The 23,148-nt window shown below is 40.3% G+C and overlaps 2 protein-coding genes across 7 annotated transcripts; both read right to left on the bottom strand.

Moving 5' to 3' along the window:
* On the bottom strand, positions 1 to 8,998 carry cunh19orf47 (chromosome unknown C19orf47 homolog). Of its 3 annotated transcripts, none has more exons than XM_055045731.1 (8): positions 8,973 to 8,998; positions 7,566 to 7,653; positions 6,260 to 6,374; positions 5,321 to 5,402; positions 3,685 to 3,813; positions 3,456 to 3,599; positions 1,965 to 2,062; positions 1 to 1,890 (listed from the first exon to the last, which is right to left on the bottom strand). In XM_055045731.1, the coding sequence occupies exons 1-8, from the start codon at positions 8,989 to 8,991 to the stop codon at positions 1,357 to 1,359; spliced, it is 1,209 nt and encodes a 402-aa protein (XP_054901706.1). In that variant the 5' UTR covers positions 8,992 to 8,998; the 3' UTR covers positions 1 to 1,356. The 3 variants fall into 3 exon arrangements, with proteins under 3 accessions (XP_054901706.1, XP_054901707.1, XP_054901708.1); XM_055045732.1 differs by having other exon boundaries at positions 1,965 to 2,038; XM_055045733.1 differs by having other exon boundaries at positions 1,965 to 2,038; positions 3,531 to 3,599.
* Positions 8,999 to 12,993: 3,995 nt separating this feature from the next.
* fosb (FBJ murine osteosarcoma viral oncogene homolog B) lies at positions 12,994 to 20,882 on the bottom strand. Of its 4 annotated transcripts, none has more exons than XM_055045580.1 (6): positions 20,724 to 20,880; positions 20,277 to 20,464; positions 18,112 to 18,495; positions 17,200 to 17,307; positions 15,541 to 15,876; positions 12,994 to 15,383 (listed from the first exon to the last, which is right to left on the bottom strand). In XM_055045580.1, the coding sequence occupies exons 1-6, from the start codon at positions 20,782 to 20,784 to the stop codon at positions 15,318 to 15,320; spliced, it is 1,143 nt and encodes a 380-aa protein (XP_054901555.1). In that variant the 5' UTR covers positions 20,785 to 20,880; the 3' UTR covers positions 12,994 to 15,317. The 4 variants fall into 4 exon arrangements, with proteins under 4 accessions (XP_054901555.1, XP_054901556.1, XP_054901553.1 ...); XM_055045581.1 differs by having other exon boundaries at positions 12,994 to 13,545; XM_055045578.1 differs by having other exon boundaries at positions 12,994 to 15,876; positions 18,142 to 18,495; positions 20,724 to 20,882.
* Between the last annotated feature and the right edge of the window lie 2,266 nt (positions 20,883 to 23,148).

The raw sequence follows: 23,148 nt of genomic DNA, 5'->3' as shown, positions 1-23,148 counted from the left end.
GACCGGAGGTTGAAAAGGTTTATTGATAAATGAGGTGCTCAAGTGTTTTCATAGGAAACGGGTGATCACTTTGCCTTCATAGGCTAATGCAGACATTGAATATAACATTTCTATTATTTTTCAAGCACAATTTGTTCGAAACCAGAACATTTTTTTCCCCTCAATATCTTAAAAAACAAAAGAAAACAAAACCATCAACGCTGATGTTTTTTTGCTCTACTTTGTTTGTCCTTTAAACCATAAAAACATTTAAAAATATTTACAGTGCAACCAACTGCAGCTTCGAACAATCTCTAAGAGGACTGAGGCGAACTATCTACGGTGAACTGATGTCATCTATGATGTTCTACACCAGAGCATCCAGGTGGAAATACAAAAATCAGAGCAGGTTTTCTACTCACACGGGTTCAAGTAGGCTGTAGAAAACGCCCAGGTCGAAAGGATAAAAGGTGCTACTACCGTTCCAACAAAGCACTGAAGCAAAGGTATGTTGCTCTTCGAGTCTTCAGGGTTCAATGAGGATTCATCAGCATGATTTTTCTTTTTTTTTTATATCTGCTAAAAAAAAAGCTCAGAAGCTTTTGATGATGATCATGGTGCAGGAGGTATTTTCAGGTCGGGAGAACACATTTAAATTCCTTAATCATCTCAGGATGTGTAGTGTGTCTAACTGCTGAGAGCTAATCTAAATTTATCCAGCTAATACATTATTTTTTAGGAAATTTTCAACAATTACGCATAGTCTAAGGATTGTTAAATGGGAGTACAGGCAGCAGTCTTTACACAGGTGCATTTAAAATAGCTAGACTATCACCGAAAAGCTGATTTCATGAATTCAATTCAAAAAGCGAAACTTTTCTGTAATCTGTATTAAAAATATTTTTTAAATGGTTTGGTGTCTGATTACACTAAATTCTAGGATTAGGATTAAAGAGAACTGAAATAAAATAGTGAAGAATATCACTGTGGGTGGAATGAATATATATCTGAGTTTATCTTTTTGAACTGAGTGATGAAAATAAATGACTTTTGATTACATTCCAACTCGTTTTGATGCACCTGTATGTTGAGTAAACAGGGAAAATTAAAACAGCATTTCAGCTCATGAACATAATTTAACATATAAAATACAGAAAAGACTGATATGACATGATTAAAAAAAAAAAAGCCACATAAAAACACGGCATTACTAAAGCTGTTAAATAAAAGTCCCAAGACCAAATAAAAGTGACTCATCAATGGCAGCAGGAGAAAAAAAAACATTAAATAATAATAATAATAATACCAACTTTCCTTCCTGAACGGAGGAGAAGGAGGATGGCTGCAAACTCTGTAGTAAGAGTCTGAATCATGGTGTTAGGGTTTCTTGCTGCCCAGTCTTTTGAAAACACTGACAGCCTTGACGTCCATCTTGGCCCCCGCAGACTCCCCTCCTCCCCCTGGGCTGTTGCTGCTGGTGACCTTTGAACTGGCTGAAGTGGATTTCTCCAGTGCTCTGGATCTGGTGCTCGTCACTCTGTTGTCCTGAGTGTCAGTGGACGTTGGCGTCACTGCAGCGCCTGTGGCGGGGGGCTTGCCCAGTCTCTGAAGAATGCTGATTTTGGCCGGCGGGAGGCCGTTTGGGGGTGAGGTAGAAGAGGAGGTGGGAGCATCGGAGGGTAGCCGCTTGAATTTCCCACCCAGGCGGCGCAGGGTGGTCGGGGGCGTCTTGGAAGCGGGCGCTTTCTTCTTCGTCGGTGTGGGTCTCTTGAGGACGCCGGCATACTGCAGGACAGAGCCCTCGCCGTCGGTGTCCTCGTCATCTTCATCCATGTTTGCGTCCGTGTTTCCCGGCTTCGGCGTCGCTCCGCTTTCGCCCCCCTTGTCCAGGCGGCTGAACACCCCGGTGGGCTGCCAGAACACGCCGAGGTTAGGTCACAGCTTTACTCCAGGCTGCATTTGGAAGTCACGGCGACCACACTCACCTTGCTGTTACTGGTCGTCGTGTCTGCCATCGACTCGGCTCCAAGTCTTTCAAACACAGAGGTACGCTTCAAGCCTGTTTCAGAGAAACAAACCGTTTCTGTCAAACAGAAAAGGTCACAGCTTATGAAACTAGGGCTGAGTGATGAACTCAATGCTCTCTTTCTGGAGATGAATTTTTAGGAAAATTATGATTTTTTTTTTTTCATCTTAGCTTTTCATTGATCAGAGCAATGTCAGCCCACCCAAGAACCACCATCTTGCTTGATAAGCGTGTTTTACAATTTCTATTTAGTTTGCCTTTGAATTCAGGTCGACTCAAAGAAAAATTATTTAAATACGTTTTTAAAAAAATATTTTTTATCATTTAAATTCATTTTAAGAATTAAAATGAGGAAAAACATTGATTAAAATTATGAATTGAATTTAGTATTAAATAATATATACATTTCATTTTTAAGCCACATCTGCCAGCCCTAGTTAACACTTATGCAAGGTTATTTTTTTCTCAGTTATATAAGATAAATGGCTAGACAAAAGGTTTACTGAACCCTTTTCTGCCACGGATGTCAAAACAAGTCTTTGTATAATTCATCCAAATTTGTTTAACTTGGTGTTGGACATAGTGAAATATTATAATTTATTGAATTTCCATGCATAGCAATTGAAAGTCCTTTGAGAACAAACTAATGCTATCAGGACATTACTTAAGAAATAATAAATTAAAACAAAAACAAAAAATACAAGAAGCAACATACTCACAAATTAAGATGCATCTTAGGAATTCAAGATCCACACAAAAAAACTGGAAAATTGTATTTCAAATGTAACATTTAAGGCCTACTGTTCATATGATTCAATGAAACATTTTTTATTACTTTGATTTTAGAGATATTTCACAAAAACAAATTTATGGCAGTAACAAAAAGTGAAAATGGTTAAGAGGTGTGAATGCTTTTGGGAGCCACAGTGTAAAAAGTCACTTCTTCTACATTCAGGGTTCATTGAGACTAAAAAGTAATAGTGCTTCTTTAAAACAGAGCTAAACTGAAAATCCTCAATTAGTCAACTCTGGGGCTGAATTTTAACACTTTATTTTTCGTTTTGATGTGTTAGGTGCGCTACTGGAAAATGTGTTTTCTCTTCGCAAATGAGAAAAAAAAAGTGCTGCCATAAATATTTTAAGAATGAGTGTTCAAAAAGTGTCAAGAATGAAGGAAGAACAGCATAAGAAAATATTGATTTGAAGAAATTATTTTGAAAACTCTAAGTGCTCTTTAGGAAACTTTTCGAAATTTCTTCAAGGATGAAGCAAAGGCAAAGAATTCAGATTTTGCAGATAGTTTGTGAGGTCAGAGATATTAAGAAATGAAGGAAGAACAATTACCCTGATTAGGAATATTAGTGAAGCTGAAAGGGGCATTTAGAGTTGATTAGTTGAGTGCTGCTGTTGGTTAGTTAGGCTGTCGGCAAGACCGCGGGGTCAGGCCTACCTTTCTTGGCCTGCTGGGCCAGGATTCGACGTGTACGTGGCGTGGTGCCCTTTGGCATGTTGATGATGTACTTGCCTTCCATCTCAGCTGTGACACGTCGGCGCTTTGCTGCAGGTTTCCCCTCGTCGGCTGGCTGGCTTACGACTGGAAAAAGACACGGGGATCAAACGGCGCCGCAGGAAGAACAACTAAATGAAAAAATAAATACTAATTCAAACATGTCTTCTACCTGCTTTGCTGTTCTTGTTTGCCTGCGAGTTGGACACTGTGACTGAGAGCCGGTTGTCAATGGGTCGGCGGACTGGCGTGGCGGGAGGGGAATCATGGCTCAAAGCGTTGGCAATCATACGAGTAGCAGCTGTAAAAACACACAAGTATGACAAATTGTCAATATTGTCACAGTTTTTTTTACCCCAAATTATTAAATTAAATCAACTATGGAAAAGCCAGAAATGCAAATGTCGTTAGGATATATTTAAACTATACAATTACGGTTCATCTTCACCTTTTTCAAGATGTCTAACTTGCACAAAACACTTTGTGGCAGAAAATATTAAATCTAATACAATATGAACTCTTAACCAGCACAGAGAACCTACAAGGACAACAGAAATCACACGATGAGTTTTGTGGGGAAACATGTGGCAAAAGTTTTTTTCTAGTCAGTCGTACTGAAAAGTCCAGGATCTTAACTCATTTTTCAATCTGTTTAATAAGATCTATAATATCAAGAGAACAAAATATTACCTGAATTCCTTTCAGGCTGCACTGTTTCAAATGATAGTTTTTATTTTGTATTTTTCATCCAGTTTAACTAAATATGCACACAGGCCACTTTTTCTTTTTGATTACCATATAGTTTAGTAAACAAATAGAAAACAAGGAATAATCTTGATTCAAAGTTTCATAAATTTGACTCCTTTTATATAAATAAAAAAAAACATATCCACCTTTGCTGTAGTGGCAAAATAAAAGATTACAAGAAATAAGTAAAAATATTTATCAAAACAAAAAGCTTGATTTCCTAACCTCGTCATCTGATCTATGGCAAACGCTGTGTGTGGATCGTCAGCGCCAGTGTAGTTACTGCTAACACAACACATAATGATTCAAGCAGTTCTCCATCTGGCTTCTGGGTGGGCTGACAGATTGATCAGGTATTCATGGAGAAGAATGTGATGGAACGTCATGCAGAGTGGCCTGCTGGGACAGGAGTGCTAACTGAAGAGCACTTAACTTTTATCTGCACCCTCACTGGTAAAGTTGAGCTAAAAAGTGGTTTTAAAAATAAAAAGGTCAAAGTTGGTAAAAAAAAAACTAAAAAGATGGGAAGCTGTACAAGAACAATTTTCTGGACTGACTGGAAGCATTTCACACAAGTGTGGATGCTATAAATTATGATGGATTTTACGGATTTCACCCAGGATGTGCTCACTAAGAGAAGGTTCTGTCGAGCTCTTTGTTTCTTTCATGTCACCACCAGTCGTTTTTATAAGATGCAATATTACGAATATTTGCAGACTTCTTGGAGCCTTGATTTTTAACATTTGAAATTGGTTATAAAGTCCAGCAGAAAGAGACACAGAGCTAACTTTAGAGGCAGGAATGAAAACCCAAACCTCCGTAAGAGAGTTCTGCATTTATTGATGCCGAAAAAAAGAGTTGCGCTACAGTCATCCAGTTTCATTGGATGTTATTTTTGAATGCTGCTGCTCAGGTCTGTTTCGTATGGTGCTGCAAGTTGTTTTGTTGCTTAACAAATCCTTTGTTTCGTTGCCTGTAACCTTTGTCTTCTGTTGACGTCGTGCTCAGTATTGTGGTCTCCGCCTCGTACAGAAAAATCTAATCAAATTTTCATTACTCACGAGACTTGGCCGTTCGTCTGAGCTCAGCCTGGACACTGGTCTGTCCTGAGGTGATGGCCTCAGCTGCCATTTTGCACATGTCCTGAGAAAACAACACCAGCAGGAAATAAGAATTTAGATCAGACCTAAAAAACCCCATCAAACCAGACCCGCCTCGAGCCAGTGCACATTGTGTCCAAGCCTGATGCAACCCGACTAATTAACTGTAATCATAGCCCGGAAGTAAATCTGACATTCTAAACAAGATTTTACTGCTTTTGTTTTTAGATGAAAACATTAAAAAATTATAATTTGAGTAAGGAGTGTAACTTCCGCTGTTTTTATCTTTTTAACATCTTCCAGCTCCAGTTAGTCATCTGGGATGTGTGACTGACAGGAGAGGAGCACAGGGGGGCTGAATGCACATTTATTATGCCCATACTTGTTACAGTCTAACCTCTGCCCTTTACTTCATTTCTTTCCTCAACAAGGTAAGCTGCCAACTCTTCTCTTAAGTCTATCATAAGCAAATTAACAAGAATAAAACGTGTGATTATGTTTGATTTTCTTTTTTTCCCCCATTTGTGCTAGATAGTTTGTAGGTATATTTAACATGCCGCAGTTGACATAGCCTAACCCGACAAATACAGACCACTAACTTTACTAGAGTCCAGTTCAGTTTATTCAATTTGATAAAGTTTATAATCTCAGGAACTAATTTTTAAGCTTCAGGTGGGATTTACTTTTAAACACAGAATTAAAAATTGTGTTCATGACAAGAAACTCTAAAGCACTTAAACAGAAAAAATAAACATAATAATAAACATATGTATGAGGGAGGCTTTTTCACAGCACTTTATATCCCTTAGACTGTGTTCAAATGTTTTCATTGGCAAGTGCTTGGTAAAGTAAAACTCAACAGCCAAGGAACTGAAAGATAAACATGGATTCTTGCCTCACCTGCCTGTGCACCTGTTTGGCATGTTTAAGAATGGCAATGATGTCTCCGATGACTGTAATGCCGAGGTCCATCATGATGTCTTTACTCAGGTCCATTAGCATGTTCTTCTGGATTCTGACAGAATAGTGCAAGCAAAACCAGATACAAACATTATGAAGATGATACATACATAAAGTGTTGCTTTAAGAAAGAAATGTGCTGAGAAACTGGCTGCCAAGATGAATCATTTGATTTTCTGTTAGACTGGCTTTGATTGGACATCGAACGATTGGAAACTAAAAATTGGATCTCATGTTTTCACCACAGCTAAGCACTATAAACACTCTCAACTGGTGCTAAAAACAACATCCTTCAGTTGTGAAATTGTCAGCGAAGAAAACAGAAAAGTCAGAGGAAGAAAAAAATTATTAAAAGCTTTTAATAAATAAAGCAATCTTCTTGTTTTACTTATATGCCACTGAACAGCTGTTTTCCACTTTTGACTTCGGTTACAGGATCAGCTGGATTTTAAAAGTTGTCAAGCTGTTTGAAATCTCACAGATTACAAAAAAATGTACTTAGTTTAGAGGGACAACGGGAACACAACAGTTCTGCTAAACCGTCAGTAATGCTTCATGCACTAGTCAGTAACATAGTGAGAAAAAGTAGTTTAAAAACATCAAAACTTCATGTTTTTGCAACGAGTTTCCGCTGAAATCCTGCTTAACAGCACACAAACTGATGACAGATCTTTAATTGTAGCCAACCTGACACACACACACCTGTCCAATAACAATGCGTAATCAGCATCTTTATACGACACCTGCGAGGTGGGATGGATTTTCTCTGCAAAGGAGAAGCGCTCAATAACACAGACTTGGACATTTTTTGAACAATGTATAGAAAAGGATTTGGATGTTTGAGCTCAGCTCATTACAAAATGGGAGTAAATATAATTGTTGGATTTACATTTTTGTCTGGTGTACTAGAAAATATCTATTCTATCATTTGTTTCAGCACGTTTAAACAGTTTCCTCTGTCTTAGAAACTGGAGTACTTCATGAAATTGGATTTCCAATGTCGCACACAGGGAAAGAGAATCTGTAACCTTCTCCTCTTTTTAGGAAAATCCTTTTTCATTTACAATACACATTTTATGAAGATTTTATCATTCTTTTTCATATAGAAAGAAAGTAGAAAAAAAACAATCTGTTGGCTGGAATTGGAATCAGCGAAAATCAGTTTTGGAACATCAGACCTTTACAGAGTCAGTGATTTTCTGACCGATACGTCTGTAGTAACATGTTCATGAAGACTTTAAGTTACCTGTGGTCCACAAAGGAAACTGCATAGGTGACAGCGAGGCCGGCAGGAATCCCTGCATCCTTAAAAAACTGAATCCACTCCGAGGTGGCTTTGGACAAAAACAAAGCAAATAATTAAAAAAAAAAAAAAAAAAAAAAAAGAATATATATATATATATATATATATATATATATATATATATATATATATATATATATATATATATAAATATATATATATATATATATATATAGATATGATAAAAAACCAAGACTTTTCAGTTTTAAAACGTAAAGAGGTGAAATGCAAACGATGAAATAAAAACTGGCACAAATGGGCAAGGAAACAAAAAGTCATCTGCTCTCTCAAACTATGAATTGATGGTTGCCAGTATCAGTGCAGACTACAGTGAGGGAAGCTGGCTCTCACCAAACCCCAGTGGGAGACGCAAACTGAAGCAGACAGCGGTATGTGGAGGACTAACACATGCTGACCATAAGCAGCTGGAGGTTATTTATACCACCAGTGATGAAACATCTTTAGTTACAGTGACAGAGTGAAGGAAGCAGAGAACAGCTGCCACAACAATAACCAGCCAACACTCTCTGGCTAACCGATGAGCTGAGGATGGAGGCAACTCTCACCCTGGCTAAATTACCATCTGACACCCACGGAGTCCACAATTTCCCACATTTTGATTGGCTCTTAATAGTCAAAAAGACGCTTTTTTGGAGGAAATGTTGACCCTAGAACTGTTTACATTTCATAAGCTCAATTTCTGCCCCAACCATGTAATCTTGGGAAAACTACCAAACAAATAAAGATGGAGGAATAGTGCCGTTCTGCAAAGTTATTTGTGAACACTCAGGCTCTTAAAGAATAAAGCGCAGACACAAATACGTCACAACTAGGATGCTTTTACACGAGTCTTTCAAAATAGAAGCGTATAATTTAAATGCCACAAAGACAAAGAACTGGGCTTGGTCATCTTTCATCTTTGGCATACAAAAAACATATGAAGCCATTTTATAATTATTATGTCGCGCTACTTTGAGCAAAACTGAGAGAAATCTCCACCACTTAATTATGAAAATTAGTCTTTAAAATCTTGACCACAGCACGGCTTGCAAACGCGTTCTCCCGCTTGACCTAACAAACGAAGAAGCAGCTCTGCGCTGCTGGTTGTTCCGTCCATAGATGAAATGAGACGTTAAGAAAAACCCACCAGCAGCAGCAGATACATGTTAGCATCGTTTAGCCGCTACATAAAAGAAACTAGCATTCGTTAGCGACACAAACTGCAAACAAGAAATACCGCCGACGCCGTGACACAGTTAACAACTGACACTGTCTCACAAACGCTTCCACGAGTATTTTACTGTTTTTGTCAAGTATTGTGTCCGCCTCGCCGGGCCTTGACGCTCTCACCTGTTGTCACGGTCGCCATGTTTGTAATGAAGGGTGACGCAATTTCCGGTGATATGGGCTTCGACGGTGGGTGCAGTTCTGATTCATTGACGATAGATGGCGATATAGATTCATATTCCCCACGAGGTCACACAATTTGTTTTTTTTTTTTGCTTAATGTTTGATTTCTACCCCAGAAAATAAAGGTGCTCAAACTGAAAATCAGATTTGCGTTCAATGTGAGGCTATGCCATTAAATGAAAGATTCATTTTAAAGATTCTTATTTCAAATTAAGCATATGTGTCACATATATGTAGCTTAAAACATATAAATAAAAAATAGGACAAAATAAACAAATAAAAAGCTTGAGAAAAATGCATTTTATAATATGATTTTTATTTACGTTTTCTTCACAAATTTCAAATGGTAGTGTAACCATCAGTAAAAGCTGAAGCTCCCGCGGCATTTTACAATCAAGAGGAAAAATGTTATAATGTAAACTTTTCATAACATTAAATAGGATCAGAGGCTAATATCTGCACAGAAAGAGTCAGCGAGGAAAAACTGTAAATATTTCTGCTCTGTAAAGATATATATATATATTTTCAGGAGTAACAAACAAATACACTCCTGAACACGACATATTCTCATCCATGCGCCTCAAGTAACATGTTTAAATTAATCTTCTTTGGGCATAAGTTCGAAAATATTTCACATTTGTTTTTGTTTCTATATATTCGGAGAGCACTAAATGGTAAATGTTTTGCTCCTAGATAAAAAAAAATAAAAAAAAAGGAGTAGAAATTGTAAAGACAATAAAAAGTTTTCTGAAAACTGTTCATCATCAGTAAATTAAAAAAAAAAAACACGTACACCTCTGAGCTATCGCTTTTTCAGTTAGATTGTCTCAAAATAAATGCCACTTTGAATATTTATTTACGTATTTATATTTAATACTGTAACAAAAGTGGATAGGTATAGCAATACATCATCACACTTGACACAGAGTAGCAGTGTGTCTAATTACTGCAGGATATGCTACATTAAGTTCAGACTGTAAGTATTGCATTTCATGACAGGGATAATGTGAGCGGCGAACGAAGCACTCTGGAAAAATAGAAACACGTAGCAACATTCACCCCATCATAGAAAAATAGGAAAGCTCTTATTCAGTTAATGCTATTGCAGCATTACAGTACATGTAGACGCAGGCAGGCTGTCTGTCTCGGATTTATTAAGCTGCCTATACATTCGTTTTCCTTCTGTAACGTCTCCATTTCCAATCGTTTGGCAAAGCGCTCTTTCTCTTTTTCGACTGTAAACATACAGGCATTTAAAGCAAACTTAAACAGATGAAATCATACCTGCTGACAGAGCAAGAGAGGGAGGGACTTTCAGAGATCAATTTGGTACCCTGAAGAAGCAGGCAGTGGGAATTAACCTCTTGGATCGCAGACTTTTTACTCTTAAAAAAAAACAACAAACAAAAAACAAACAAACAAACATCCCTCCCTCTTGTTTCCAGTCTAAATAAAGAAAATCAGGCAAGCAGGACTTTCCATTCACTTTGAGCCACAGCAATGGCAGTGTGCAGCCTTTCCACCACTAAACTCCACCACCACGTTTTCTGATCTGCCTCGTATAGTATATGTAGCACCACGAAAACCTATGTACATGAGAACTGTTGAATATATTTTATGCTTACTCTGACACCAGTACATAATTTGTCATCACATTTGCATTTTTTGGGAAAGTGAAAAAAAAAGGCATCTCCAGCACTTTTACACAGTCCTTATTCAAGATTAGAGAAAATAAAATAAAATAAAATAGCATAAAATAAAATAAAATAAAATATGAGGTCTGCCCCTTTTCTGACCACCAGGAGCCAAGATGGAGCAAACAATCACGTTACTTGTCCAGGGTTTCTGAAAGTTTTTGGTGACATTTATGACATTTATTGGAACAATGCTGTTCCAAAAGTAGATAAAAGAAAAATATTCAGACACTTTTCTTACTATAATCACTCAGGTGTCCCCCTCCCCCACTTACTCCATAGCTTAAGCAAGACAAATCTAACTTTCTAAGCCTAAATTTGAGTTTTTTGACTTTTCCATTTATCCCCACCCAACTTCAACATCTTAATACAGTAAATAACTATCTTCACGACTGTAGCTTACAACATATTTTAGCCTTATTAAAGTCCCTGTTTTCAAGTTAACTTAAATGTACCTTTTCCCATGCTGAAGAAGGAGTAGGTAGTGGCTCACCTAACACAAACCGTTTGGATTTTCTTTGCCTAAACTTACAATTATCCACTTTTAAAACAATAATTCTTTGCAGGTTTGCAGGAAAAGCTGAATATCTGAATGGTACAATTTCCATTGACTGGGCTTATTCATTCCACGCACTGTGGGATTTATAGTTTTCCAACAATGTGCTAGCGCCTCAGTTTCTCAGCAAGAGTGACAATTAAGAGAAGAAACAAATGTTTCCAGCACGTCTCTCAAGAAATAACATAATAAAAAGAAGATGGTGCAAGAAACAACTGAATAAATGTACAAATTTAAGACATAACCAAATATAATTTGAGACCAAATTGGGATTTTTTTATGCGTATATTTAAGACTTCAATGGCTAATTAGCACATATGAAATTTTGAATTTTTATTGACTTCTCAAAACCTTGCAGAAACCCTTAATGATGCTGATGTCTTTCAATAAGCAAGTTTATTAGATCAAAATAAAGCCTTTTTTTTTTTTTGCAAACAACATTTTTTAAGCTTTTTGGGGAACACATTTTACTAAATATTATCCTTCAAACAAACATTTCTGGAAATTTGCAAGGCGATGGTGGAGGGCGGATATGCATTGTGCGTGTATGCGTGTGAAACTTTGACCTTTTAAAACTGAACCAAGTTACAAATACATCTGCTGACATTCACTCACTAGAGGCATGAAGGGGTCAGTAGCTTTGGGACAGACCTCACAAACAAAAACCACAATCTTCCAACATCATTGTTATAAACATACAATAAATGTAAATTGGATAGTGCTTTTATATTGTTTATAAAACATAAATACACATTGACAAAGGCAGTGACATCGTGCTTCATGTTCAGGGACAGGGCAGTATTTTAAATTCAAATTTTTTTTCTTGCTTTATAAAAATATGTTGTTTTTTTAATATTATTATTTTTGTACTTTTACCTTGTTCTTCATTGACAAAAATATTCCATTTATATCTGCAGACATTCATACATTACAATCATGGTACATAACACGTATACATGTACATGTTACCGTTTAAATGTATATGCATATAAACGTTTAATTCAATTTTTTTTTCTTTTTTTTTGTAGTGCACATAATATGCCTCCTAAGTTGCCAAATGAAAATATAACAAAATAAAATAAAAACAAAAACAACAAACTAGCTACATTGCAAAACAGTAATAGTTAACAGTTATGAATAAATCTCCCGAATAAGTTGAACAAAACGGAAATTTAAAAATAATAGTTATTAAAAAAATGGCAACGGTACAAGAGAAAGCAAGAACAATGAGTCACATAAACAAACACTGAAATATATAACAGTTTTCACTCAAACAATACAGAGGAAAAAAAAATGTACAAATTCACAGGCGAAAGAAAAAGGACGCTCACTCCACAACATCAGCCCCGTGTTCTCTCTCTCCACTTGTTTTTTTTTGTTTTTTTTTTCTTCTTTCCGGGTCTTGCCTTGTGCTCGGATCGTCGTTTCAACCTCAATAAAGAAAGAAATAAACGGGCCGGGTGCCTCAGAGTGGACCACCCACTGACAATAAACGCCTCCTCAGCTCCGCACAGGGAGAACAGGGGACAGGAAGCAGAGGCCACCGAGCCCAACGTTTAGAGGTTGTCTGAAACACTTTTTTTAAAAAAAAATAATAATAAAATAGATATAAGTCCCTCCTATGTATGAATGCATTGATTCACATCTGATAAAACTGAGTTGCTGCAGCTAAACCTCAGATTTCAGAGACTTGAAAGCCCCGGGCGTTGAGTTTCTTTAATGTGAAGACGGTTTTTTTTGTTTGTTTGTTTGTTTTTTTTTCCGAGGTCACATCTCCACAGAAGTGCTTCTCTCTCGTTTTTTGGTCCCTCTCTTTCTTTCTTTTTTTTTCTCTTTTTTCTCTTGCCCACCCATTACTTTATCATATCTACACCCAAATTGGATGATAGGATATCCTCCGCAGGTGTCTGTCCTCCATGCCTGCACTCAGTTCCTATTCGCTTTTTTTACTCTCCAGCACAGCAGATGTATCTAATGTATCTTCATCGTGCGAACAACATGAAAAATGGCTCAGCAGAAGACAGTGGCATTTCGTGTCGCGCTTTGTGCATCCGCGTGCGTTGCTAGACGTACGTGTAGCTGCTGTTTCAAATCGTAAAAAGGAATTGAGCAGTGAGCTCCAAAAAAGGAGAGGTTCTTCTCGTTTGGACGTCCAGATCCATGAATGACTGGGGTGCAAAAGTGGGGAGTGTTAGTTGCGTCGGCTTTTTCACTCAAGGTCCCAGGGGCTGGACGGGTTCTCCGGGCTCTCAGTGGTCGAGGACTTCAAAGAGAGAGGGAGAAATAAAAGAGACAGAAGAGGAGAAAAAAAAAACAGATGGGTAGAGATGGGTCGCATGGCAGGTTGGCAGACGGTGGAAGATTAAATTTTTTTTAAAAAAATTTTTTAACGGAAAGCACAAGATTTAGAGGAGGCTGTGATACTCAGATCCTCAACCTGCCAAGTCCAAGCAGCAAATGAAGAAGCATATAGAGCAGCCGAGCAGATGGAGGGTTACGGGTGAGCGAGCTGTGTCTGTCTTCCACAAGAAAAGACCCCGAACAAATTGTCCTTGGTCCCTTATTTCAGATCTGCACAAATACATTCAACAACAGGGCGGACGAGAGGAAAAATAAAAGAAAAAAGAAAAAGGTAATGGACAAGAATGAAAGCAAGAGCGTTAGCAGAAGGGCAACCGACAGAGGGAACAAGGTGGGGGCACTGGTGCGTGTTGGGGTGCAGCAATAACATCTATTTTACTCAATGAGAGTATTTTAATAAGAAAAATTCATTGTGAATCAGTTCTTTAAATCAGAGCACTTTAGACTGGTAACGAGCAGTCCCTGGCAAAAAGGCTTTCGTACGCCTTGAATTTTCCACACTTTGTCACTTTATATCCAAAAAAGCAGCCAAGAGGCCCGTGGTATCTCCGGGGGAGCTTTAAAGATCCACGGCTCGGGTGGGGGGATCCATCTACTAAACATCAACCGGTGGTGCGTCCCACTAGTCATGGCTTTTATAGAAAAATTGCAAGATTGATAAATTGTTGAAAGAGAGCCATAGGAAGAACCCCTTTGCAATTTTTAACAAGCCCTGTAAAGGGGCATAAGCAAGCGCGAGGTCAGAGCTGGCTGGCAGATGGACGGAGATAAACGCAGAACAACCTCGGAGGATAAACCCAGGAGACAGATAGGCCTTAAGTCTGTGGTGGAGGTTCGCCTTCCAGCAGCTCAATAACTTCAAACATACAAGCAAAGCTTTAAAGGAAGAGCTTAGGTCAACCGACGCATCTGATTTACGATGGATCCGTCAAAGTTTAGGCCTAAGTCCAGTTCAAAATCCATGACAGGTGCTGAGAATTGGTGTTCACTGATGCTCTCCAGCCAATATGTCTGAGTTTGAGCTATTTTGAAAGGAAGAATGGGCAACAATTACAGTCTCCAGATGCACCAGGCTGTCAGAGACGTAAGCCAAATGACACCAATACCACCAAAGGATTGTCTTACAAATGCACGTTCCTTCTTTGAACTTTATCTGTGAGAAGTTCGTTTCCTTTCAGTTTACAAGAATTGGCTACTCTCTGCTGGACAGTCACATAAAGTCCCAATGAAACGCTTTGAAGTTGGTGGTTTAATGTGACAAAATGTGGAAAAGTTAAAGCGCTTCGAAGAGTCTTCCAAGGCTCTGCAGGTTTTCGTAATGCACTTTTTAAGGGTTTTTTTTTGTAGAAACGTGTTAATCGTGCCCTGTTACAACTATTCGACTAAATACAAAACAGGAATGTATTCTTTGCTGGAGCTCAAATGTTAAAGGTTCGATCTGATGTGCAATTTATTTATTTTTTCTATGGCTCTTGTTAGGAATATATTTCCGGATGTGCCGCCCAATCAGGTTCGAATGACTGACACTTTGTTTTTCCTCAATCTGGGAGACTGATTGGCACTGTGCGTGTTCTCGTGTCAGCCTCTGCATCCAGTGAGCATTGGGCTTGTGAGTGGTAATCTATGCATGCATGTGTCTGTCGGTCAGTCAGAGCGCCAGCAGCGAAGGCGAGTTCAGGGAATCGGATGACTGCTCGCTACTGCTGTTCCGCTGGTTGGCACTGACCCCGCAGGCTCCCTCTGGGTAGGTGAACACAAATGAAGATGTGTATGAGGTGTTGTAACTGCCAATGGCGGCATCGTCATGGTTAACACCACCACCACTGTCACTGGCCATAAGGCATGGCCCACCAGGTGCTGGCTCAGCTGAGCCGTAGAAAGAACTAGAAAACTCTACCTCCTGCATCATCCCTGCTTGAGGCTGCTGCTGCTGCTGGACTTGCTGCTGCTGCAACGGAGGCTGGGGCTGTGTGGGGCCTGGGTGAGCAGAGTAGGCAGGAGGGAGATAGAAAGAGTCCTCCTTCACAGTCAAGCCCACAATGGAGACGGGAGGTGGCAGGCTCTGAGGAGCGAGCTGGGACTGCACTGAGGCCTGCTGAGCCTGCTCCTGGTACGGGATCTTGCAGTTTGGCTGGTGGGCCACCAGTACAAATTCCAGACGCTCTTTCTCCTTCTGCAGTTCGGAGATCTCGGCCTCCAGCTCCGCCTTCTCCTCCTCAAGTATGTCAGTTTCCTGTGTGGAGTTACAGGGAGCGAGAGGGCACAAGGGGGGAACAGGAGAAAGGTGGATGAAGTGAAGTAGAAGGTGGGCAGAAAGAGGAGGAACATCAATGTCAGCTGCGTCCATTTTCTACTCGGATATCTTTGTGAGAAGAGCTATAGTTCTGGTCAGAGGTTTGCACTCACTCTTCATCAACAGGTATAGTCAACAACAAGAGACTGCAATTACTTTTAAGCACCACATTTAGGGGTACAAGTTGAAATTTGCTCTGCCTTAATCCACAATACTCTCTGATCGAAGGTTTCTTAACAGATTACAGGGATCCCACAGGCATGTTGCAGCCATTGACAAACTTTTTGACCACTTATCACAACTGCCGGTTTCAGCTAGTGTTTGGATTCATCGTCCTGCTGGAACCCCAACCAACTGGCTTGTGACCATCTAGCAGTTAATTTGAGGTGACGATGTAAAATCTGGAGATAGTCCTGCATTTTTTTTAAAACTACGTCAGGTGAGTGGTAAACAGTGATGGCGTGACGACATAGACTCCAATGTGTATCTGCCCGGCTTTCTAACCAGAAAGGCAGACAGAGTGGCGAAATCAAATGTGGTGGATTAGCAGTGCTTGCCAACAACTGATGGTGTAATGCAGGACAAGTTACAGGAACATTGTCTCTGCTGCCCGGAAATTGAGCTGTTAGCGTAGCACAGCAGTCTTGAGACTATTATGCAGCAACGCTCTTTAGAAAGAGGCTCCGTGTTGCAAGACTGTCTGCCCACAGCATCCACAGCATGACATGAGTTAAGACACCATTTAATTTCCTTTTGGGATAAATAATCTAATTTTGAATTAATTCAGTTGAACTGAAAGATGCCACCTTCTTGGTGTGCTTGTCTTGGGTTTGAAATGATCGGCCTGACTACTTGAAACCAAACTTAATGTCATTTTTTTTGCAAATTGGTCGATATGTCTCTCCCTTCATTCCTTCTCAAAGATGTGAGTTTGGGAGCAGGAACAAAACAGTTCTTTCCTTTTATTGCCGTTTGCCTGGAACTGTGTTCTCTCAGAGGAAACGCTCTCACGTCTTGCAGGTAACATGTAAGCTGCCTTACAGATAAGTTCCCTAATTAGGTCAGAAATGCGCAGGTACAATAGCCGCTCTTCAAAACCATAATTTCTTTCCCGTAACAGCTGAATACAACTTACTATTATCCAAGTCCCCGAGGACCAATGTAAACCATTATTAACATACTTCACAATGCAATGGGAGTTTAGAAAAACAGCATAATTATGATCATCACTCATTCCGGCTTCCACAACAGGGCTCAACTCACCGATTGCAGCCTGTCTGTCAGTTCCCGTCTGCGGTTTCTGCATTTGGCAGCAGCCAGCTTGTTTCGCTCTCGGCGAACGCGCCTCTTCTCCTCCTCCTCAGGTGTTAGCTGCAATCACAGAAGTAAATTTAGAGGCCGGAAGTTTTGGTTCCAACTTTAAAATGTGTGCGTTCATATTGGACACGCTACGATGAGCACGCTAATTTCTGCCTTTTGACACACGGCTTGGATTGGAGATTTCTTTTCTTGTTAGCCTCACAACAAGAAGCACAAGCTGGATTGATAACAGTAAGCACACTGCAAAAATACAAAATCTTACCAAGTATGTTTGGTCTAATTTCTAGTGAAAATGCATAAGTACATTTGAAATAAGACAAAACTAACTTACAGGTAGTTTTTGATTAAAATATAGGCGTTTGTTTTAAGCAAATAGTTCCTTAACGTTGATGAAAAAGTTTCAGTTCCACTGCCAGATTGTTTCACCAACAACATAGGAAAATTGCTTTGTTACTAGTGAAATAATCTACTTTTAATATTATAAAGTAGGAAACGATTTAATTAAAAGAAGCTCCTATTCCTTCCTGAAAGGTTAACTGTATTATTTCAAGTGCACTGAGATATTTGCACAAGAAATTAGACAAAATACTTGGTAGGATTTTGTGGGTTTTCTTGTGTAAGTATAATCCCAGCTGACAAATCAAAGTGTTTTTCTTTTTTCACAACCCTCTACGGTGTTGTTTCTTTGAATGCGCGTGCAAAAGGCCGTCAGGATAAGTTGTAGCATTTCTATTCATTAACCACAACCCAGAAAGTCAACAAGTATTAACAATAACTTAATTTGACTTCCTTTGTTCTCGCTCAAATCGTTTACCTTCACTCAACATACACATCTTCTCAAGCACACAGACTTACTAACACACCAACATCTCCATCTTCACTCACAGACTCGTCTCGTGCACGGCGGCTGCGGGGCCTGGACTGCCGGATGGGGCCCGGCGCCGGCACTGGAGTTTCTGAACCGGGAGGGGTGAAACAGGACCCCGAGGAGTAGCTGGGGCCCGGCATGTCGTACGGGTCCACCAGAGACACTGGCTGGGTCATGGTCGAGGTGCCAGTGGAGCTACTCTGCCCGGAGGCCTGGGAGGAGATGAGGGTTGGCTGCACCATCCACTGCAGGTCCTGACTGGAAGTTATGGCGGTGACGGTGGGCACGAATGAACCTGGCATCTCACCTCCGACACCGCTTCCTGGCCCGCTGCCCACAATGCTCGAGCCAGCACCCGCTGAAACACACTCCTGACCGGGAAACACAACGATTTTAGATGTCAGTCACTGTGAAATTAGACCGACCAGTTAAAAACAATACCAGAAAAGACACTCAAAACTCATAAATCAGCAATCTCATAGAATAAAACCATGTAATCTATGATAAAGTTAGAAAAAAAACAGGGCTTTGAGAGTTTATAAATCAATCTAGGTTAGATATAAATCTAATGATAGGCTCATGAAGTTGTGCCAGGAAACGTGGGAACATCACAGCCTACATATGCATTAGTTTCCTTTAGAAACTTTCAGAAGATTCTTCTCAGATTTAATTGTTTCGTCTGATAGTCGAGAGATCTTTCAGTGAGACCTGGCAGTCTCGGTGCAGTATCCTCTAAGGAGGATCTAAATCAGGCTCCTCACATCCTCTTTATGAACATTTTACAATCCTGTCATCGTGAAAATACGACAAAAGTATCAAAATTAGAACCAACAAAATTCTTCACGACTTTCTGCCACGTGTAGTTAAAGCACTAAACTGGTTTTGATGCGGTTTTATGAATCCCGCATTTTTGCTGAAACCCTATTTGATGACACTGACTTGAAGAAATTCTTATTATTATTATTATTACTGTGTCGTTCACAACCAGCTCGACATTAAATTGACAATAAACTTGCTTAACTCCTATAATAATTGATTGCTCTTGTGAGTCCAAATAAAATGCAACAAACAAATGTGAAGCCTCTTGGGAACAAAGTCAAAATATGTGGAAACAACGTGTTCCTTCGCACCGTCACCACATGCTTGCGCAGGATGAAACGGTTTTGTGCAATCAGTTTCTCGGATAACTCTTAAGGAACTGGCATTATGAGCTGAGTTTGACTGCAACTTGGAAGAAGGGTCGCGTTAGAAAGCGTGTATGCTTCTGAATGTCAGTTATTTCCCTGAAAATGAAACGCTACAAGCTAAACTTCATTGATTTAGAAAGCTGAACCTACATGTTGGATTATGAAGGTGGTCAGATTGGAATAAACCAGTCAAAAAAAAAAACAAAACACACAAAAAAAAACATATACGGCCGTATAGGTTTCGGTTTGTCCAATCTAAGTTGCACAAAATGAACTATATATGGGTCTAAAAACGCAAATGGGAGGTTTCAGATGTGTCACTTGTCCTTTTTTTCCTGGTTTATTTCGAGCCGAGGAGGAGCAGCGGCTGCCATCAGCGCTCATCTGAAAGCGTGTGAAGACATCGGGGGAGGTGGGGAGGCGGCCGGGAGGGCTGCCGACGCCGACCAATCGCTCCTCTCCGTGAACGCTTTCCCCTCCCTCCTCCCGCCTCCTCCCTCGTCACACCCCCGGTGTTCCCCTTGGCAACGCGACGTAGCGCTCCAAAATAGAACACGCATTTACGTCACGGCGAAGCGGAGAGCGGAGCTTACGTAGGGAGTTCCAGAGCTGCGGCGCGGCGTGCCGTCGGCGGAGCACGCTGTCGGAGAGCGCGGCTGCAGCGCCGCCGCCGCCAGCAAACAGATACATCACCGGGAAACTTTGACTTTGACTGAATCACTGCTCCTTACAGTCGACATATGGCTCAACTTATAAGATGGTGAATTAAATCATATCAGCGCGTTTGACCCGGTTTCCTTTGCACTATTTAGGCCTATATAAATATGACACTATTGACATAATAATAATAATAATAATAATAATAATAATAATAATAATAATAATAATAATAATAATAATAATAATAATATTTCTGCTGCATCCTCTCTGAAGAGAAGCAGCAGCAGATCTCCATGCGAGCCTACCTGCGGAGCACTGGTGGTGGGCGGGCTCCCGAAGGAGTCCACCGAGGATAGGTACTGGGACTCTATGGACGGAGACGAGCTTCCACGGGATCCGCTGTCGGGGTCGCCGGGAAACCCTTGGTACATCTCCCCGGAGGGACTGAAGGAGAAGGCGGCACCTGCGGTAGTCAGGGAGCGCACGGTGTCACCTGCAGCGGCGGGGCAAGCGACAGGGTTACTAAGGGAGAGAAGGTGCTGCTGGGGGGGAGCGGATGATGTTACAGGCGAGGAAGTTAATGAACGCCTAAGGCCCGATGAGGTTTCTTTGAAAACAAGGTTCATATATATATAAATATATCTATATATCTTATGGTGATTCTCCAAAAGGAGCTGGTGTGCAGCCGCAGCCAGCTGTTTTTGGACCGCACTTTTAAAGTGGACGCTTCCGACGCCTGTCATTTCTCTTACCGTTCAGTTTCTTGTTGTTCCCCAGCGAGATGGTCCTGGTCTCTTTCCAAAAAAGTTGCATGAAGAAACTTAATCCAACTCCTCGCGATGAGGATGAGGGGGGTGGAACCAAAAAAAAAAAACACAAAAAAAACTTTTTCGCTTCCAGCTGAACTCCGTCTGCTTTTGATATGGTTGGCTTGTAAAAAAAAAAAAAAAAAAAAAACCCAAACAAATAAATAAATAAATAAATAAAAAAGAAAAATCCCGGTTGTTCTCTAACGTATCCGCTGTTCAAGAGGGAGAAAAAAAAAACCCCGCGAGGTTATAGATCCATACGGTCCGTTAACGGAAAGCCCGTGGCGGACGCCGGCCGGTTTTTTTCACGGTGCAGCGTGGACGATGTTGTACTCATGAATGAAGCCATCCGCTGCGAGTACCAGCGAGGCATTTTCTAGCTGCGAAGTCCCGCCTCGGAGTTCCGCTGACGTACATGCCCATATTTGATGTGTTGTGTTTGGTCTCCTTGGTGACGTTGAGGGATTCCCTCTCCCACTGAATGGACCAGAAGCTTTTCACCTCGCCGACGGATAATAATAGACTTTCTATTCTCTCTCTCTCTTTTTTTTTATGTTATCACAGGCAAAAAAAAAAAATATATCTATATATATATTTCTCACCGTCTGACAATGTCTGAGAGGAAATTTTAAGAAACACGAGGGTGATAAATATGGAAAGTTTCTATTTTGGAGCGTGAAGATGCGCATGAGATGTAGGAACATTCTTAGGTCATGGTTATGAATGATATTAGAATACCTAACATGTTTTTTCTGTTTTGGGGAGACTCCCCAAAATTCTGACTCCCCTTTATTGATCTCAAAGGGTAATTAAGTGTTGTCGAAGCTCATATTGATTCTCCAAAGAGTTGTTGTAGATCACAGGTGTCAAACTCCAGTCTTTAAGAATCAGTGTCCTGCAGGTTTTAGATGTGCCACAGGTACAAAACACTGGAATGAAATGGCTCAATTACCTCCTCCTGATGTAGATCAGGTCTCCAGAGGCTTAATGACATAATTGTTCTATTCAGTGTGGTGCAGCAGAGGCACATCTAAAAGTTGAGGACACCGGCTGGAGTTTGACACCCCTGCTGTAGATGATGCCTGTTTGGCTGGGAGGGGGGAACTCCAAAATGTGGGTTTATTTTTACGCCCAGGCAGCCTGGAGTTGCTCTCCAAGACGGAATCCCGTCCAACTTCAAGGGAAATCCTGCTTGAACGTTTCTCAGGACACACCCTTAGGACTCATAATGACTAAAAAGCAAGGAAAGCCCTCTTTTGATCCGAGCCCTTGGACACTCCCTGAATCTGAAGTCGGGTATTATTCCATGAATGGATTAACTGCAATTTGAGAAATGACATAAAAACAGAGACTTGCTGCCAGGGCTCTGGCCTAGAACAGTGTGAATGAGAGCCGGTTTTGGCTCCCTACGCCTTGTGCAAGTTTCTTTCACGCGTTCAAAAAGTAGAGACAGTCAGGCACACATCAAGTTTAAAGTGTGTAGATATTGAATATTTCCAGCACCTTTGTTTTTGTAATTTCTTAAAGAAAAACAATGCTATGACAATGTGATTTTTTTATTTTTTAGAAACATCATTGATTATAAGAAAATACTGGAGGATTTATCCAGTGTGGTGTGTGGCAATAAAATGCAGTCACTGAAGTACAACAACAACAACAAAAGAAGAAGAAGAAGGAAGTGTGTGGCATGCGTTTGAGGCTTGGTGTTGTCCGTCTGCTTTCTTTGTCTTCGAAAGAGGAATTTTTGCACTTCCCAGTCCGAAACAGGAACGTACCCCAGAGTTATTTTGGGAAGTGATAGTTTGCCAGACCAGAGGCATACAGCTGCAGACTCCCAACAACACTTTTATAAAACCCTTCAGTCTGAAACCATCTACCAATGTGTAAAACTCTTCTACACACTGTGTGAGGAAAAACCTGTCCAGATTTTCTTTCTGGTTCACAACGACGCATTTGATAGTAAATGACTGACATGTCAAGGGAGTTGGAGTTTAAGTTTGTGGCTAGATAATTTGCTCTAGGGTTAGGTGTCAAGGTGAACATTGGGGCAGCTCTTAGGTTATGCAAGCAAAAATGTATAATACTTTGCTGATAATCTCAGAGTTTAGTATATGGGTATATTAGTATATCAATATGGCTGCCAAAAAAAAAAAAGACAGATAAAGTATTCGTCAGCACTTCTGATGGTCTGCATTACATTAAAACAGCAAGAAAACGAGACGATTTTTCTGACCCGCAGCTGGAGCATGCTGAACTCAGGGCGGGCATCATTTCCAGATCTGAGCCCTGACTTTACAGACAAATTGCAATAATCATGTCTGATGTGTTTGAGATAAAGTGGGTGTTAAGGAGGGCTGCTGCCCCTGCC

Source organism: Poeciliopsis prolifica, unplaced genomic scaffold (genome assembly GCF_027474105.1).
Source record: "Poeciliopsis prolifica strain line A6 unplaced genomic scaffold, Auburn_PproV2 SCAFFOLD022, whole genome shotgun sequence".
NCBI classification, from domain to species: domain Eukaryota; kingdom Metazoa; phylum Chordata; class Actinopteri; order Cyprinodontiformes; family Poeciliidae; genus Poeciliopsis; species Poeciliopsis prolifica.
This window is presented reverse-complemented; position numbering and strand designations above follow the sequence as displayed.